The sequence below is a fragment of the Haliotis asinina genome, chromosome 5 (assembly GCF_037392515.1).
Source record: "Haliotis asinina isolate JCU_RB_2024 chromosome 5, JCU_Hal_asi_v2, whole genome shotgun sequence".
Classification (NCBI taxonomy): domain Eukaryota; kingdom Metazoa; phylum Mollusca; class Gastropoda; order Lepetellida; family Haliotidae; genus Haliotis; species Haliotis asinina.
Window position 1 is genome coordinate 62,817,656 of NC_090284.1, and position 18,364 is coordinate 62,836,019.

At 40.2% G+C, this 18,364-nt stretch overlaps 2 protein-coding genes across 2 annotated transcripts in view; both read left to right on the top strand.

Annotated features, from left to right (window-relative positions):
* Positions 1-1,063: 1,063 nt before the first annotated feature.
* Positions 1,064-8,803, top strand: LOC137285001 (uncharacterized). The gene is made up of 2 exons (XM_067817111.1): positions 1,064-1,212; positions 7,133-8,803. The coding sequence occupies exon 2, from the start codon at positions 7,133-7,135 to the stop codon at positions 8,036-8,038; it is 906 nt and encodes a 301-aa protein (XP_067673212.1). The 5' UTR covers positions 1,064-1,212; the 3' UTR covers positions 8,039-8,803.
* A 3,535-nt stretch (positions 8,804-12,338) lies between these two features.
* The window catches only part of LOC137285002 (nucleolar RNA helicase 2-like), a 31,554-nt gene continuing 25,528 nt past the window's right edge, over positions 12,339-18,364 (top strand). Inside the window, exons 1-8 of the mRNA XM_067817112.1 lie at positions 12,339-12,506; positions 13,439-13,520; positions 14,107-14,150; positions 14,351-14,474; positions 14,978-15,061; positions 15,626-15,645; positions 15,875-15,949; positions 17,724-17,841. Coding sequence (XP_067673213.1) covers positions 12,435-12,506; positions 13,439-13,520; positions 14,107-14,150; positions 14,351-14,474; positions 14,978-15,061; positions 15,626-15,645; positions 15,875-15,949; positions 17,724-17,841 — 619 coding nt within the window. The 5' untranslated portion in view covers positions 12,339-12,434. The remainder of the gene's footprint in view (positions 12,507-13,438; positions 13,521-14,106; positions 14,151-14,350; positions 14,475-14,977; positions 15,062-15,625; positions 15,646-15,874; positions 15,950-17,723; positions 17,842-18,364) is intronic.

Consider the following 18,364-nt stretch of genomic DNA (forward strand, 5'->3'; position numbering starts at 1 on the left):
CATTCTTGCTCACATTTCTCTTACGAGCAGACAAATACTGAATGGCAAAAGGCGCTGTTGATCATGATGGTGGAATTTCTAACAATAAAATGTATTTAGATATTACCAATTCCATGCACAGGGCGGATTGCGATGGGATGTCGCTTGTGTTGGTGTGCCCCAGATTAAGGGAGGTAACCTACGTACAGCACACAGTCTGCCATGCCGTGTCCGATGCAATTGTTGCAGCAGCAGTTACCTCCCATATCAAATATTGTACTTTTCCTCAAGATGGTGTTGAATGTTATAGGCTGAGAATAGCGGTACAGCGCGGTGAATACTGTTTATGTGAGACCCCATACTTTCAATAATAATGCCTATAGCCTTCATTTATTTTACATGGTCCCATAATTAAGTTCCACGTACAATGAACACATAACACAACAAAATATTTCTGAAAGGCCTGGTCAGGCTTTAGGTAGACACCGAGCCACACAACTATTCTCACACACAGTCCTTCGGCATAGTCTGTCTAACAGTCCCTGAACCACGTTATATTCTCTTCCACCAAGCTCTCCCCGCAATGCTAAATGAATCTCTCAGCTCACTGGGCTCCATTTTCTATGTAAATGGATCTATTTGTTACATTTTGAATATTCAGGGACCAAGCGTTAATCTATCCTTGGGTGGATTTCCATCCATGTGCCCCTGCCATTCATTATTAATGAGAGGTCTGGGAAGCAGGATGGGTGAATTTCATGACCATTCTTATAAATGATCTAGAATTCGACGACATGGTTCAGGCATAATGCATTTTTTTCAGGAAATACCAAAAATCAGTTTTCGCTATGTTGTTCCCATGGTGACGACTGCAAAACTTGTTTACATTTAACTAACTTACTAGCGGGATCATACTAAATGAAATCAGAGACCATATAATCTATTATATGGTCTCTGATGAAATTAACTCTTTACCAAGCCTTTACTCTACGTCATCTACACACACACATGTTTTAATTAACTTGCAGATGCGTTCGTAAAATATACCTGAAAGGGTGAAAGGGCTTGAGCATGCGTATGTTTTACATCATCCGGGACCTGACGATTACGTCACCGGTTTGCTGCTTGTGCATGCCCTTGCAGAGCCGAAGAGACAAGAGTAGACTTCTGTACATCTAGCTTGGTGCCACTGACAGCAGCTGTCTTGTGTGCGTCGACATCTGAAATTTGAAAGTGAGAGTCTATCTTGCTCTTAACGCTAACTAAGTAACTGTTAAATGGTTTACTTCAGTCCATTTAATGCGCCACACGCCAAACGGTATCACCCTCTCACTATTATGCATGCCATGGCAAAGTACCTTATACCCAGCTTTCTATAATGTGAAGCATGTGATGCATATCCGGAAACGCGGTATCCGCCATCGTGTTGGTAATGCAAAAATGCAACATAGTACTCACGCGCTTGTCATCCAAAGAGCGTTAAAACTATTACTCATAAATGCGATTTTGATTTACACCTGCGTTTTGTTCAACGCCCTTGCCCCGTTTAGAAGTCAAAGATTGTCGACACATCAGGTCACACTGACCTAGTTCTCCAGTGGGCGGTACGGTTCATGGACACTGATGTTGCCAGTAGCTTGCCACCTGAAGAGTTTGATCTTTAAGTTCGAATTTGTTAACATATACCGTATTTCCCATATTAAAAGTCATGACTCTCTTATACGTCCGCTTCTTCTTGACACGTGGTCATATGCTCTGCCCCCGAATATAGAAGCCTATATTAGATACCCAGTTTCTGATGCTAAGTATGATTGAGATTAATAACGTACCTGTTTTCTGCACATGCACCCTTCGTATGACTATTATTATGGATTCGGTGGCCTCTTTGCCAGCATTAGATACAGGTTGTCTAGTAGTGGAAATACGGTACTTGAATGTGGCATTGTTGATTTTAAATTATGTCAATTGCATGTCGTGTGAAAAATGTATTTCATCACCCTTCCACTTTTGAGAAATGTACATATCAAATAATTTTTTGCTGGCTTTATTGTATTTCTTTTGTCATTAAAGATTCATGTCGTGGTGTCAATCATTTGCAAATTAGATATACTGCATGTGGAAATACAGTCAAGGTATGCTCATTCATAGAGTTAGTTTATATAACCTTTTTCTGTTAGGTGTGTCAATCTGTTTCTCTATAACATTAAATACACATTTTGTCAATTTCACACTTTCAATTCACAACATCTGTCATTCCTAAACACAAAAAGGTCACTGGCTAGAGCACAAGCATATACCATAGGCGAATGCAGAGGTAGGATTTTAGGATTGCTCTTGTACATGCCGAGAAAGGAATTGGGTGTCACTTTGTACATGAATATTAATGGCAATCAGTCACACTGTACATGCTTGTCCATAAAAATCAGCATCACCCCACCAAGCCATAAATTATGAACTGACCATGGCTGGCCATATATCACTATACTAATACCTGCATATCTTATACAAACTGCGACCCGTGAAAGTCCCGGGGTAGAATAGGCCTTCAGCAACCCATATGTTTGCCGCAAAGGCGACTAACGGGATCGGGTGGTCAGACTCGCTGACTTGGTTGACGCATGTCATCGGTTCCCAATTGCGCAGACTGATGCTCATGTTGTTGGTCACTGGATTGTTTGGTCCAGACTCGATTATTTACAGACCTCCGTCATATAACTGTAATATTGCTGAATGCGGCGTAAAACTAAACTCACTCAAACGTAAATTATCGCATGATTACCATCATGAGTATGGTTATACGTTATTTGGGATACTGTGACAGGCGAGGACAAAGGCGTCTATGGCAGCACACTGGGTGAAGCTAGAGGAGCTAGGTTACGCCCATGTAACTGCCATGCACCAGCGATGACACCTAGTCTGTCGTACAGACCCTGAAGCAAATATATCCAAGAGAGCCCATGCAAGTCTAGAAAATGTGGCAAGTCTAGATTACTCAAGCTTCATTATCAAAATGAAGGAAGTCTTAGGGCTCCATTTCATTAATTTTTTTTAACTGAACTTTTTTCAGTAAAATATATGTTCATTTCAGAGACTAGTTGTCAGTATATCATGACAGCGTATCCCACGATGTCAGCCATGCCCTACGAGTGAGTAAGTTTAGTTTTACGCCGCTGTTAGCAATATTCCAGCAATATCACCTCGATGGACACCAGAAATAGGCTTCACACATTGTACCCAAGTGTGAAATGAGACATGGTTGTTTGGCTGACCCTTAAACGACGAAGTTACCCCACAGCTCCCTGTCCTATGAAATGCCGGTTTCATCAACACAGCATTGTTTACAAGCCCCTTTGTTCGACCAATAAAATCGCTGAATGCGGCATAAAACATGTTCACGTGACGGTGCCACTGAACGAATGAACATGTGAAGACTTAAAACGGAAATACTCTATGCCGATAAATCGTGGAAACACAGTCTCCTTATCGAGTTAAGCAGGTGCTTTGTATACGTGTGGTTGTCCCTGACATAGCTGTCCAGTTTCCGGACTTGACAGATAACTCTGGGATGTACGGAGGTCAAGGTCATGTGGTGGGATTAGGTACAGTGAGGGGACATGAAATGATCGTGTGGTCGTGTTATGTTACGAAATTGTTCTAACATGGAGTACGTTTTCACGACAAGCATTTTGGGAATTCGAAAGCAGTCAGTTTTGGGATCATTCTTACACGACAGATCGGTGCCATTTTTCAGTCAATATGTCCGTAATTATCATAATCATGAAATACTCGTACTCTCTCTCTCTCTCTCTCTCTCTCTCTCTCTCTCACACACGCACGCACACACGCACGCACACACACACACACACATTCATTCAGCACCAAAATTGGTCATATTTAGTTCACATTTAACGTCATGATATGCCTTCATTACATTTTACTTTGTCAGATTAGTGGCAATGCTTGAAACACCCAACTTCAGGTGTTGCAGTAGTGGTGCGAAAAGGCGCGGACACATATACATACTCACTCACTCACGTTTTCACACATAGCAGCAGAATGTGGTACAGAAGGAAGTGACCGTGTTTGGCATGTTCGTCCTTGTGCGAAACAGGGTCCCGTATGGCCAGCAGTGTGCGCAATATTTTCCACATTTTGCTAAGGCAATCGGGCTAGCAGTGCCTGACAGTTACTCACACAATCATCCCCTACCCCTATGTGAATGTAGACACGGGTTTCATCATTAACATATTTATAATATGACTCCTTGAAAATTCACTAGTCAGTCGGGACAGTGACTGTGGATATTTACTTACCCGACTGGAAGTTTACTATCCCCAAGCTATCTGGACAGTGGCTATTTCGCACACAGATGGCAAGCCGCTTTCACATTTATGAAGACATATTGATGTTAGATTAGTGTAAATATCTCTTGAATTCAGTTAAAGATATGTTGAAATAAAAATATCTCGATTAGAGATTATTATCTGCATAAACTTTATGATGTCACAAAATAGGTTAAGAATATGGTGAAGCATAACGAGTGTATCCTGAAAGGGATTGCTGGTTCTTAGAATTTGATTTATGTTGTCAGAATATGATTTAAAGACGTTTACAAACTCATGTTTATAATGATATCAGTAATTTAATTCCTGATATTTCGACATTGCCGATCTCTCCTATTACTTGTATTACAGATATCAATAACTGGTGTCAATTTAGATATCTTCAAAGTCATTCAAGTTTAAATTGAAATTTAACGGTCAGATAACAGCTTTAATTCGCTAATTGAATTGAAGATATGTCTACTTGAAATGAATATATCTGTAATGCGTTGGTGGAAGTGTATATTAAATTATTCCAAGATATCTTGAATTGAATTAAAGTACCTGAATTGATTTCCAGTATAATTATGTACAATGTGATCGTAATTGTTCTATTGATATCTTAAACATTTAGGGACATCGTGAAATATTTTCTTGGCGTCGGTATTATTGTAGGATATCAGTATTTCTATTTTGGATATCAAAAATTAGTATTAATATTAGTCTTCAATTGTTTACCGATATCCTAAAAACGTTACTCATATCTTAAAATAGAATAGTTTATTTTACATATATATCTTTAAAACAGTAGATGATATCAGTAATTTTTCAATAAATGTGAAAAGAGCTTACCTTCAGACTTACGGAAAGTATGGGAGTAGGGGCCATTTATTTTCGACCCATGATAACTTTGTTGAAGGGACCCAGGATCTTAAACTTTTCTTTTTTTTTGCCTGTAAAAGTCATTTTAGTTCCAGAATGGGTGCAGAAATGAATGCTTCAGTTTATTGGGATTTTTCCTTAAACACCAGCAGCAGTTGGCCAGTAGGTAGAATATTCAAGAATCCCACTGAATTTGTTCCGTTTCCACTGTGATGACGCTTTACGGTTCCGAGGACATGGGTGTCCCAGTCGTGTAAGACAAGTGGAACTCGCAGTTATGTCCCTTGTGCGTACAAGGATGAATCTATCTAGATTCTGCATCTAGAACATTTTATGAGCCGAGGTTTGTCATCATAATAACCTTAAGTTTCCGCGAAGACCTGCATTAATACAGTCATGCTAGGAAATTCTTAATAACAAATTAATATTTCTAGTGACGAACTTTGGATGTTTTCGAAAATTTTAGATTTCAGATTTTGGGAGGAAGTTTCCTGAAATTATATCAACAGGCAGTTGTGTATTTGAATTTCAAAATATACATGGGTACGCCAGTAGACATCCTCGATATCTGCAGGGTATACGTTCCGATAAGTCTCCACTATACCCTGGACGCATCTACGGCTAAGCCCGATAAATTTATTACCTCCCTGGGCCGACTTTTTATCCAATAAGGTGTATACGCCGGGAAGTTGAGCGAGCCAATCACAACACCCTTTCGCTTTTTAAATTATCTAACCGATTAAACTTGGCAAAACAAACCATGCAGAGGTAAGTTCAGTTGTAACGGCGGCTTAGCTGATTGGCTGATTATGAGGATGCGAGCCAGTAAAGGGAGGTAATAAAATTTTCGGACCGAGCCGTAGACGCATCCAGGGTATAGTGGAGACTTATCGGAACGTATACCCTGGAGATATCGAGGATGGCCAGTAGATGGCGACTAGTACTCCCATTATACCTTTTGCATTATAATCCTGCTCCTAAACCGACACACTGTTAACATCACCAAATCTGCTGGTGATATGAGGACATGTGCACCATGGCTTGTTGTAATCTTTATGTGCATGTTGGCAGTGCCTTATATAAAAGAACATACTCAAATTTCTCCAAAAGTAGTCACTTCGTGTGAAAAACACATATGAAAAGCTGTTAATAGCTGTAAGTATGTACGAACGTCTTCATCTGCTCATCGCATTTCACAATCACTTTCGAGCAAGATGTTAGAAAATGTCTGAGGACGATTTCATATTCGTTCGAAGTATCTTGTCCAGTTTTGAAACGTATTTTTTTCCTAGAAAACGCCTAGTTTCTAATTTTTCGCCCCGTCATGTGCATGCCCTCTGATTTTGAAAAACAACGTATCACTGGAAGATCGTGCAATACTGACCACATTGCCATACCTATATACAATATAGCGTAACTCTACTACATGAAATAATCTGAGTTTTTCTGTTGAAAAAGAAAACGTATTTGAAATACCATATTTTAGAAGACGCTTTAGGCCATAAGATTTGGTAGCCTCGAGATAAAGGGACGTGTTAAGAAGTGGGTACAATGTGATATTGCTGAACGCGGCGTAAAACCAATCACTCGATCACTCATAATCTCAGTGATAGTCCTCCTGACCCACTGCAGACCTTGACGGTTACTGAGTGCCGGGTCACTCATGCTTTCAGTGACTGGTTTGCATGGTCGAGTTTTAGAGAAAAAGTGAACTGGCTTTTAACGCCACCTTTAGCAATATTCCAGAAATACCACGGTGGGGAAAACTAGAAATTTCACACATTCCACCCACGTTGGGAGTCGAAACTGGGCCGTACGCGTGACGAACGAACGTTAAGCGAAGGCTATCCAGACGCCCCAAAGGTCGCCGCAGCTTCAGTATTGATAATGATATCAGCGACATCTTGCAGTGGTACCCTTGTAACATCGAAGTGTCTTCTTGGTTTCAGATGTCTCAGAAGTTGGGGTTCGCAGAGAACTTCGCCTTGAGTGGCGCTGCTGCAGTGATCTCCAAGACTGCGGCCGCTCCGATCGAGCGCGTCAAACTCCTAGTTCAGAACCAAGATGAGATGATAAAGGCCGGTCGGCTGAAGGAGCCATATAAGGGTGTGATCGACTGCACCACCAGAACCTTTCGTACTGAAGGAATATTGCCTTTCTGGAGAGGGAACTTGGCCAACTGCCTGAGATATTTCCCAACACAGGCTCTCAACTTCGCCTTTAAAGACCAGATCAAAGCTACGTTCAAAACACGCAAAGATGCGTCCTATGCCACGAAATTCGGCATGAATGTCTTGTCAGGAGGCTGCGCAGGAGCCATGTCGCTGTGTTTTGTGTATTCCCTCGATTACGCTCGTACCCGTTTGGCCAACGACGCAAAGGCTGCAGGGAAGGGTGCTTCAGAGCGTCAGTTCAATGGCTTGATCGACGTTTACAGAAAAACCATTAAGACGGATGGTTTTGTCGGTCTTTATCGAGGCTTCGTCATCTCTTGCGTAGGAATCATTGTCTACAGAGGATGCTACTTCGGCTTCTACGACACCCTCAAGCCTATATTGCTTGGTGACAAAGCAAGCCTTGCTGCTTCCTTCATGCTTGGTTATGTAGTCACCATCAGTGCTGGCCTCGTGTCCTACCCTATCGATACTATACGACGACGCATGATGATGACCTCCGGAGAAGCGGTCAAGTACAAAGGATCCATCGACTGCACCATCCAGATCCTCAAGAACGAAGGCTTTATGTCTATGATGAAAGGAGCTGGTGCTAATATATTGAGGGGCGTGGCAGGGGCTGGTGTGTTGTCAGGTTTCGACAAATTCAAGGAGTATTACATAGCCTGGAGAGTTGGCTAAAGGTGAACGGAATGTGTACCCTTGTGCATAAGTGCTTGTCCCTTCCAATGCTTTGTGCTTGCACAAACCCACGTCATTCTTCTGGATAAAATACTGTTATATTCCATTGACAGCGCTATATAAAGGACTTAAACTTTAATGCATAAATGACAGTTACCTATATATACACGTATATATACACACCGCCTTAACTGGAATCGAACATGGACCACCAGACCACCAGACTCACTATGGCGGATATTTACACGAAGTTTGACCTTACCGTATACCGTCTTTTGTAGTATACGTTAATACGCGTTATGCTGAAATATTGCCTACGTGACTTAAATATTATCTAGCTCTTTGAACCATCGTCACGTGACACAGGATCATTTCACGAGGAACTTGTTTCAACTGTTGTGTGTATGTTTACATAATGAAATGTGCTTAAGATTTCACAATGAATGCCCTCTTTTGGTTTCTCGGCGCTACTTCTATGCAGTATTCGACATATGTCACTTTTGCGTTTCGTCATTTTGATTTGTCATTTGACCCTTTGCGTAAACTGATAACGTAGCTTTTGCATACCTTTGTTTAAGACGAGTGGGTGGATGACGTTTGGTTTAGAAAGTGTTGTGTTGTTCATATGCTACAGATTACATAACCTAGATCTAACTGATATTGTGTTTATGAGAGTTACTTTACGAAAATGGGCCGTATTTGTGTAACTACGAAACGAAAACAGAGTGTATCTAATTTCTGCTGACCAATACACATTATACTGGACGTGTCGTTTGTGTTCCATGCCCTGATCTCCAGAAAAGATAGACACCAACCTTCGCTTGTCTTTAGTGGAATTGTTGTTGGTTTTGAATTATCTCAACCTAATCATCGTATAATGCCATCTCGATTTTCTCGATTTTGCTTTCCTTTTTCGAATGGCTGGTTTTGAAAACTTGATAGTTTCCTGACAGCGTACTCCATGTGTAGCCTGGTTCCCTGATTATGCTGCGCTGGTTCTACTGCCAGATGTAGCAAACCGTTTAGTGGTAGCGCAGCATGCCCTGGGAACCAGACTGGCCTGCAACATCAGTCAGTCTCTGGTTTGACTGATCCGTCTTAGCACACCGTCCTCGTACAGCTAGGGCATGGTTTCGCGGATTGGAACAGAAGAGTCTGTGCATATATACAGCTACGAAGACCTCACGTCCTCAGTTCTTTTAAAAAGTAACGAGGGTCACAACAAATGACACAATGGGGAGTTGTCAAAACAATGGTTGCTCTTTGGACTGTGATTTCATCTGAATGAAATTAAAAATATAAAGAATGCATAGGTCAGAGGCCAGTATGGCATAAAAGAACGCAGGTGTGTATTTATTGCTACCTTTGCTTACACATTTTGTAAAACTTAACAATCTGGCGATATATTCACAAAAGCATACAGATAAATATGTCGGTTTACAGGGGATGTCGATTTAGACCGAGTCCACTGTATTGTTCACAATAATACGAGATAAGAGTAATGCAAAGTAATTATCATTATTAGAAGAAAACCTATACACCTCACCTGTTCGATGGAGATAAAGTTCCACGTCATATAACAAAAAACAAAATTACACTAGTTGACAAAACATAACTATATACTTAATATGTAAAAATAGACACAAACACGTCAGCGCAGGGCAGTCGACAGTGTTCTCATGACGTCATGTCATTTCCAAGCAAAGTGTCATCCCTGTCAAAAATTGATAGACAGTAATGAGCGACTGTTTTACGCAGCAGTGAACTATATGCATGCATGCATCACACACACACACACCGTTCAGTCATGGGTACAGTAGCCGTTTGACATCTCAGTGTCGTGAAATCGTCAGACGTGACTTAACTTTCTTCTAAAAACAAGCTACAGGTGGTAGAGAGTGATAACAAGAGTGAATCGGATTGTGAAAGTAACTGACGTCTGCACCTTGTAAAGTTGGAAACCAAACTATACTGAACCGTAAAAGAAACGTCACCTTACCCACAATTTTGCCAGAAATGTTTCATCTTAACTTTAATCATTTTTTCACTTTTTATATTTTAGCTAGGCCTGGTACCAATGTTCAAGAAAATGTGGCCTCAGATTCTGTATTTGATACAAAAAAAACGTCAAAACGCAGTTACTAAAGTAATGGTGGGACGAGGTTTTTGTGAGTAGTTCAGGACAATGATCCCTATGTGTCAAACCCTAGAAGAACAGACACCGAACATGCACCGAATCATTCACTGTTGGATAGTAGCGACATGTCATGATAATCAAGGAAACAGAGGGAACAGGCTTTAGGAAGACTGCAAGACATGTTACAAATCATTTTTCTGTTCATGTTCGAACAATATACGCCTGTAGCAACGAGTCCAAGCACTGGAAGCACAGCCAACCGTTATTGTCCGCCATCACCTGCAAAATCGTTTGGCTGCATGGACAACCATTGGCAATCACCAGAGACAAATCAGCGCTGACCCAGTGTGGAGGCGTTTGACGCAAAGAAACATCAGATGTGGCAGGCCTTACCGGGGTCCGATCCTCACTTTTCTACGTCGTCATGCTGGACTCCAGTGAGCCACAGATCATCGGAATTGGCGTCACCAGGAGTTGCTTCATCTTCTCCGACAAAAGCCGGTATTGCGTCTCGACGGCTGATGGCAGAATCAGAGTGGGGCGACGAAGTGGGGAGCGTTTTGCAGATGATTGTGTCCTGGAAAGAGAGTCTTGAGGAGATCTGAGCATAATGGTGAAGAGCGCTATCCCTCTCAATCTCAAACTAGGTCCTGTGGTGTTCCAAAATATTGGTCCTGTCACTGTAAATGGTGTAACATCTGCCAGCTACATTGATCAAGTGCGGAGACCCTTCGTCATGACACATTTCGGTCGTCATGGAAACGTCTTCCAGCAAGACAACGCGCGTGCCCATACGACCAGAGCAACTTTAGACTTTCTCCGTCAACATGGTGTACCGCCTCTTCAATGACCTGCTTTCAGTCCATACTTAAGCCCGATAGAACATTTGTAGGGCGAGATTCAGATGAGACTCAATGATGTGCGACCAAAGACGACAACTGCAGCTGAACTCTCTCGGGCGTGTCGCCGAGCCTGGGCGCAAATTCCTGTCCTTCATCACCCGTCTCATCCAGACCAATAGACTATGGCTTAGTCTTGGAATATACAAAAAGTTTGATAGTAACAAACAAACCTATTTCTATTGAAAAGGGGCCCCAGGGAGACCCGAGATTCAGAACATGAGGAAATCTAGAATTGTTTCATTTCTGGCTTTAGCACTGCAGAGGAGGCTTGGCATTAGGCAAAATAATGTGGTTCAGGGACTGTGAGACAGACTACCAAACCATGTACAGACGATGTAACGGTGTTGTCTCAAAGAAAATACAGTCGACAAACATATCAATCTATGTATTGTGACCACTCGGGAGCCTGAGTTCAAGACGAGGGATCAAAACGTTTGTTCGTCACTGTTGTCAAACTGGTTCAGAAGTCAAGCTTTTTCTTTTGCATCTTCAGGAACCACCAGTCAGAGTAACAACTTCAGAGTAACATTCATATTGATAACGTAACAGCTCGAAAACTGCCGTCGCTGTCTCAGCTGTACACGTTGGGAAGTGATGATCAGTTTGAGCTAAAAATACCGCAAAACACATGCAGTAAAATGTACGATCGATGCTTTGCTATTTCCTATCACAAATCAGCGAAAGCTATATCGACAAGAACTTTATAAACGACTTAAAGTAATACTAGCATAATTTTGTCTTTTTTTCAGTTTTGGTACTTTTCAAAGAAGACAAGTGATCTAATATATTCCATTCGATAGAGAAGTTCAATTAATCAATAACGAACTCTATTCATTGAGTAACGGTCTGCTATAAAAGAACACAATGTTATTGTTTACCTATCCTGCAAGGCATATTTCAGTAAAAGGGTCCTGAAAATACAATGGGATCTCTAACTTCTCCCTAATCTCAGAGGCCATATACCGGTTTGCGATCTGGTATATCTGCATGTCCCCTTCCTAGCTTTCGACCAGTACCATGGCTCCATGCTTTACTGTTCATTGAAAATATTTGTTAAATGATACATTTAAAGACATTGCTTTCGCTGAACATGTCGTACTTCATGTGTTTGTTTTCCAGTTTTCTTTTCTCTCTCTCTCTCTCTCTCTCTCTCTCTCTCTCAAAAGGCCGAACAAATTGAATCAATCGTAGTCACAGGCACTTCACACCCTCCCAGGTTGAGCAACGGAGGCCGAGTAACGTCCCTTACATGATAAGCGCCACCTACGACCCGGATGTTGCAGACTCACCACGTGGGAACGAAGGTTCCAAACCGCAATAGTGAGAGTTGTGTCGTCCACAGGCATCTGTTCGCGAAATGAAATTTTCTATACCCGAATCTGATTCAACAGACACTATGGCTAAGAAAGATAAAACGAAAAAGGATAAGGTAAGTCTGACCATACATTATACCTGACAGACTAGTTTGTAGCGACGGGAATACATTAATTTTGTAAACCGAGAAAACGACTGACCAAAATCTGGATACAGCAAACCTTCTCTCAACTATCGGTTTTACACTGATTTACCACACTTGTATTACATTGTACACAACATTCAACACCTTACCTGAATGTTCGTCATATTAGTCTCCATACTTGTCACTGATCATGGTTTGACGAGATTCATAACTTAGTGGAAATCGTCAGCCACGTGGTCTTTTCACCTCACGTATTTGTGAGATGGTCATTTGTTGGCAGGATGATCGTTGTTGGTATAAGTACCACAGGCCGTGTACCCTAGGTACTTTTACGTATACAGAAACGTACCCAAGTCAAAATCAAAATACAGAAACGTGTCTTGGGACAATTCCACTGTGAAGTTTTCTTGATAAGAACTGTCATACTGTTGTATTAGATCCATTTGATTGTGTGTAGTGAGAAACAACCATACACAGTATAGTCAGCTCTCTTCTCTCTGACACTCAACATGTTCAATAATCTGACAATCATGTTAATCCATCCCACCATTTAAAACAGTGATAATTACTCTTGTTGGTCCAACTTTGCATTCCAACTCCGACATACCAATCTAGCAAGTTATTATTGTAAATCCATTGCAAACAATGACCCTTTGCTTGAGATATCACTTGTAGTGCTTTTCATCAACAACTTTATAGTTGTTTAATGAATTAATTGGGAAATATTAATATCACAATACATTCTAGATATACAAATGTCCAACCAAAATGAATGGTATGAGAAAGTGGAGATGTGTTTGTTCAAAATAAACCCCAGCCCAGGTTTGAAATAAAGCTGAAATCAGAACTGAAAACAGTACAAAGAAAGACAATTTGATGTTGTATCATTCATAACATTTCAGAAGTCCAAGAAATCCAACAACACTGAAGAACAGGCTGAAAATGGAGATGATAATAATATGGAGGTGGACGTAGCAGAGAATGGTAAGAAAATGTGAATAGACTAGCTGCAAAAACACCATGAGCCTTTACCAAAGAAATGATTCACAAACTGCAGCGGTTGGTCTTAGCCATTATGCAATAAGACATGATGAAATTTGAGGGTTGCTTAGTTTTCTTTTTTGGTTTTTGGTTGGTTTGGTTTTTGCACTTAAAGAAACCTTAGAAAGCCTTAACATGCTTAGCTCACCTCTTATTTCCTTTTGGGCCATGTTAGAATACATTCCTGCTATACAGGCTGTCAGCATACTGGCAGTGGGATTACTGAGAACTGAATGCTCATTAGTTTTATAATTACAGATTAAAGATTAAGAATAGTCTGCAGCAGAAAGTTAAGGTGGTCTTATTGTTTTTTGGATATGTAAGCCTAATGAGCTGGATAAATAACTGAACACCTTGGTGAAATATTTCATGCCTGTAGATATCAAGGGACCTGGAACCCCTACTGGTCAGGTCACAGGTTAAGAAAAAGGTAACAATAATAAAAGTAAATACTGTATTCTATAAATGACTGTAAACAGGTAAGTCAAGGTGGCATAACATTTCTACAAACAAATTTGTTTCTTATCAGGTGCAGATGCAACTCCAACCAAGACCAAGAAAAAGAAGGATAAGGTAATCAAACAGTTGGGTCTTTTGAAGTTGGTTTCAATTTTGCTTTCTTCTATAATCAAATCTCTACTCGAGTCTCTAGTCATTTTCCCACCAAAACATCAAATGTGCATGCCCTCTCTTTAAAGCAGAATTATTTCAGTGATCTTGATTTCTATTTAATTTTTGTTTTTGTACCATTACAGTGTGATTGTGTATTGTAGAAGGCAAAGAAATCTGCCAGTGAGAATGAGGAAGTGTCAAAAGAGGCAGAGGACGACCCTGACGTCAAGTTGGGGGCATTGACAAACTTCAGAATATCACCAGGCACTATTGAAAAACTGAAGGGTAAGTCCTGTTGTGATGATCAGTGTGAAGGATGCAGTTGAGCTTCAGTATATTTCCTCTTTACAATCTGCTGTCACAGCCATACTAAACATTACTATACAAAATGGGCAAGGAACATAAAGTGGGATGGGTGATGAATGTAGTTTAGAAATACACATTTGTCTATCTGATGATTTGTGTCCTGCTGACGGGACCAGTTTTCATGCTCAATATTTATTGTCAAAAGGGAGGTAACTCACGATTTGTTCAGCGGTTTAATTATGCTTCACCTGTCAATATTTCTGCAACATTTCCAAGTGTGTTGCCTACATCAATAAGAAATTATTTGTTTGCCTTTTATTAAATATATATAGAATAACAGCATATTTATGCACAAGTATACCATTGTGTGTAGTGACAACTTGGCAGAGCTTCTGTGTCTGTGATTCATACAAGTACATCTAATGTTTCCTTTGAGCTGAAGTTTTTGTTTCTCATATCCTCTGATTCCATGTTTGTTGCAGCCAAGGGCATCAGCTACCTGTTTCCTGTCCAGTATGAAACATTTGACACCGTGTTTGATGGCGGTGATGTGATAGCTCAAGCCAGTGAGTAGATAAACTGTTCAATGATGTATAACAACATCTGTAGGTGTCCATTTTCCTCTTGTCACGTTATTGCAGATTGTACTATGTCGCTTACCTGTACTATGTCGCTTATGGTGACTATGTCGCTTACCTGGCTAGACTGCCATCGCTTTCTTCATCTCCTAATTAGCATTCACTTTTTCTTTTTGTCGTCCAGATTCTGTTAAGTATTTTGGTAAAGCAATTCCAAGTCAAATTCTCTTTCCAGAAAAATGGGTTGCGAGTTAGCCTGTTCATTCTCCACATGGGTGCAATGTGTAAAGCCTGTTCCTGTTGTCCTATGCCATGATATTGCTGGAATATTGCTGAAATATTGCTGAAAGCTGTGTGAAATAATGCTCATTCACTCCAGAATATTCAAAACATTATTTAGTTATAATCTGACATGCTTATATAGGCCAAGTTTTATTATGAACACACGCCCAGAAAGTGATTCTGGTTTTCCGTCATTGTCTCCATTAGCACCAAAATGTTCATTGTCTTCATTTTCGTAATTTTTGGTAAATTACTTTTTTCTATTTGCAGGGACTGGGACAGGTAAAACTGTAAGTATCTCTGGTCACACTCTTGCAAAATTTGCGAGAATGCAGTAAATATCATCAACAATGCAGTAACCATTTTAGCAAGACTGTTTTCACCCTGACAGTGATAACTGTCAAAACATGAGTAAATACACATTTCTTATCTTGATGCAGTATATATTTATTAAACAAGACAGTAATTATTTAAAAAACGATCCCTAAGCATTGTTCTAATGTCTGTCTGTTTCTCTAGCTCTCATTTGCACTACCTCTGGTGGAGAAGCTTCAGCAAAGTGAAAAGAAATTAAAGCCTGGTAGGAGCCCAAAGGTGAGTTTTGAAAGCAAAACCTTTTGTTGGGAGGTGGGATAGCCCAGTGGTAACTTAAACTGTCCACATGTCACCCATTGATTACTAGACACTAGATTGTCTAGTCCAGACTCGATTATCTACAGACTGCCGTCATATAGCTGGAATATTGCTGAGTGCCGCGTAAAACTAACCTAACTCACCCACATTGGATACAATGTGTGAAGTCCAATACTAGTGTCCCCGAACACTAATAAAATAAAACTCATTTACCAGCAGGAAAATGTAAACAAGCATGTTCATCTACAAACTAGTGTTACAAATTGGCGGGGTGGTGGTGTAAAGTGTACACTCAGCAAGCCAAAGACACAGTTTTGATTTCCCAGGTGTACAGTGTTATAAGAGTGTTTGTTGTTCTGCGTTGTATGATTCAGTGTTTCAGCCAGGGCACGCCCTTGCGCCATTCCCGGTAAATCATAGAAAATGGTGCTGAAAATGGACATTGACACGTATGTCTTGGCACACTTCTCAGTCAGTAAAATTGAAAGGATAATTCATTATTTAAAATCTGTCACAACACGCTTGAAAAATATGTTAAACTAAAAAGAAATCATACTTTGCTTGGAAAACAAACGTATCAGTTTTTAGTTTTAAGCAAAGAGGATAGCAACACTTCCTCATTCTTAGAATTGACAAAACTGTAATTTCATGGTAGCGTGTGCCATATCTGGAAGTCCTGCTACGCTTTTACTGGCTCGGATTTGTCCGGAAACTGACGTAATTAAATACTCGTAATTTATTGGTCAATAAGTCACGTGACATTACAGAAAAAAACGAAACAATCCGATTGAACTTGAGGTGGACATTAGTGCATCGCCATTTTAATCGATCTTTGTGAAAATGAAACGACAAATAACAGAATTCTTTTCAAAGCAGAGTGGTGTTAGCGATGCAAGTGAAGTTCCTGAACCGGGTCGTGCAACTGATGGTACAAATAGTGAACGTTTCGTATCAGATGTATTTACTGACAATAACGAGGTCAGTAAGTTGGGTCAGGTGGAAGAAGACAAACAATTGCCCAACTTCAAGCGAAAGAAATTCGTACATCGTTTCCAAACATCGTGGCTCAGAGATTACACATGGCTTGATTATCATGAGAACACTGGTAAAATGCATTGCGAATTGTACACAGTATTCAAAAAGAGAAAGACATTTACTGTTAGAACGGACTGTTTTCGCACTTCAACATTAAAGCGACACGTTGATTGTAGTGAACACCAAAATACACTTCACGAACTTTCCATGCGAAAGAATTTTGCTGTTGCAACAAATAGTGTTATTTCACAGAAAAAAGAAGCATTAGTTGAAATTCAGCCCAGATGGTGGATATTCTTATGGTAAGCTTAAAAGTTGATTGCCGTAATTATTCATTAATAAATAACTTAGTTAACTATTGCTTGGCAGTTGGCACACTTTTACTCAGAGTTGGCAAACTTTTCAAAGATCAGTGTGCCAATTGGCACTTTTTGGAGAAATCCTGGCTGAAACACTGATGATTTGTTGATTTTCTGTTATTGGACTGTCTGATCAAGGTCAAATGTAGGCTACTTGATAGATTTTATCTGTCAAACCACAAAGGGTCTTGTTCATTCAGATACATACAAATGTACTGGACATTTGGTGCTGTAAAATACTTTTGGTATTTAACACATCTGCTCCGATTATTCGGTACATGACCGCTTTAACTTATCAAACCTCTACGTTGTTGTTGATAAGTCTTGTTTTGTCAACCTAGGTTCTGGTACTGACCCCAACAAGGGAACTAGCCAAGCAGGTTAACGATGACTTCAAGGCAGTCTCAGAAAGTCTGGAGGTCCTTGTTATATACGGAGGAACTCCTTACGGCCCTCAAGGTAAGAAATTACAAGCTTGGAAAGGGTGTGATGCGATGTCAGCTACATCAATGAGTGTCACCTACAATGTTTTACTGTTACCATGGTTACCTCTATGATGTGTTATGATTTTGCTTGGTTGTGTTGGTAGTATTCTAGTGAAAATTAGAAAACACCTATGAGATTAAATTACTGTTGTTTCATTGGACATGATGTATAGATCAGTTACCAATAGGTTATTCAGCATTAGAATGAATTTGAAATCAAACATACAGTTGAAGTTTTCAATTTAGCAGTGTTTGATGAAGCTTAATCTGAATTGGAAATGTATGCTTTCTCCATTCCACCATAACAGTTCAACTCTATTAACCCATGCATTGAGAGAAGCAGTATGTTTTGAGCACACAGTTTAGAAAGAACTTGTTTTGAATCAACAAGCTAAGTGTTGGTGCTCTATATGCTCAAACATTGTAGGGGTTATTTTTGTATATATGATGTGTAAAATGTCATATGTTAAAACTACTTGTGTAAGATGCAAAGTTCT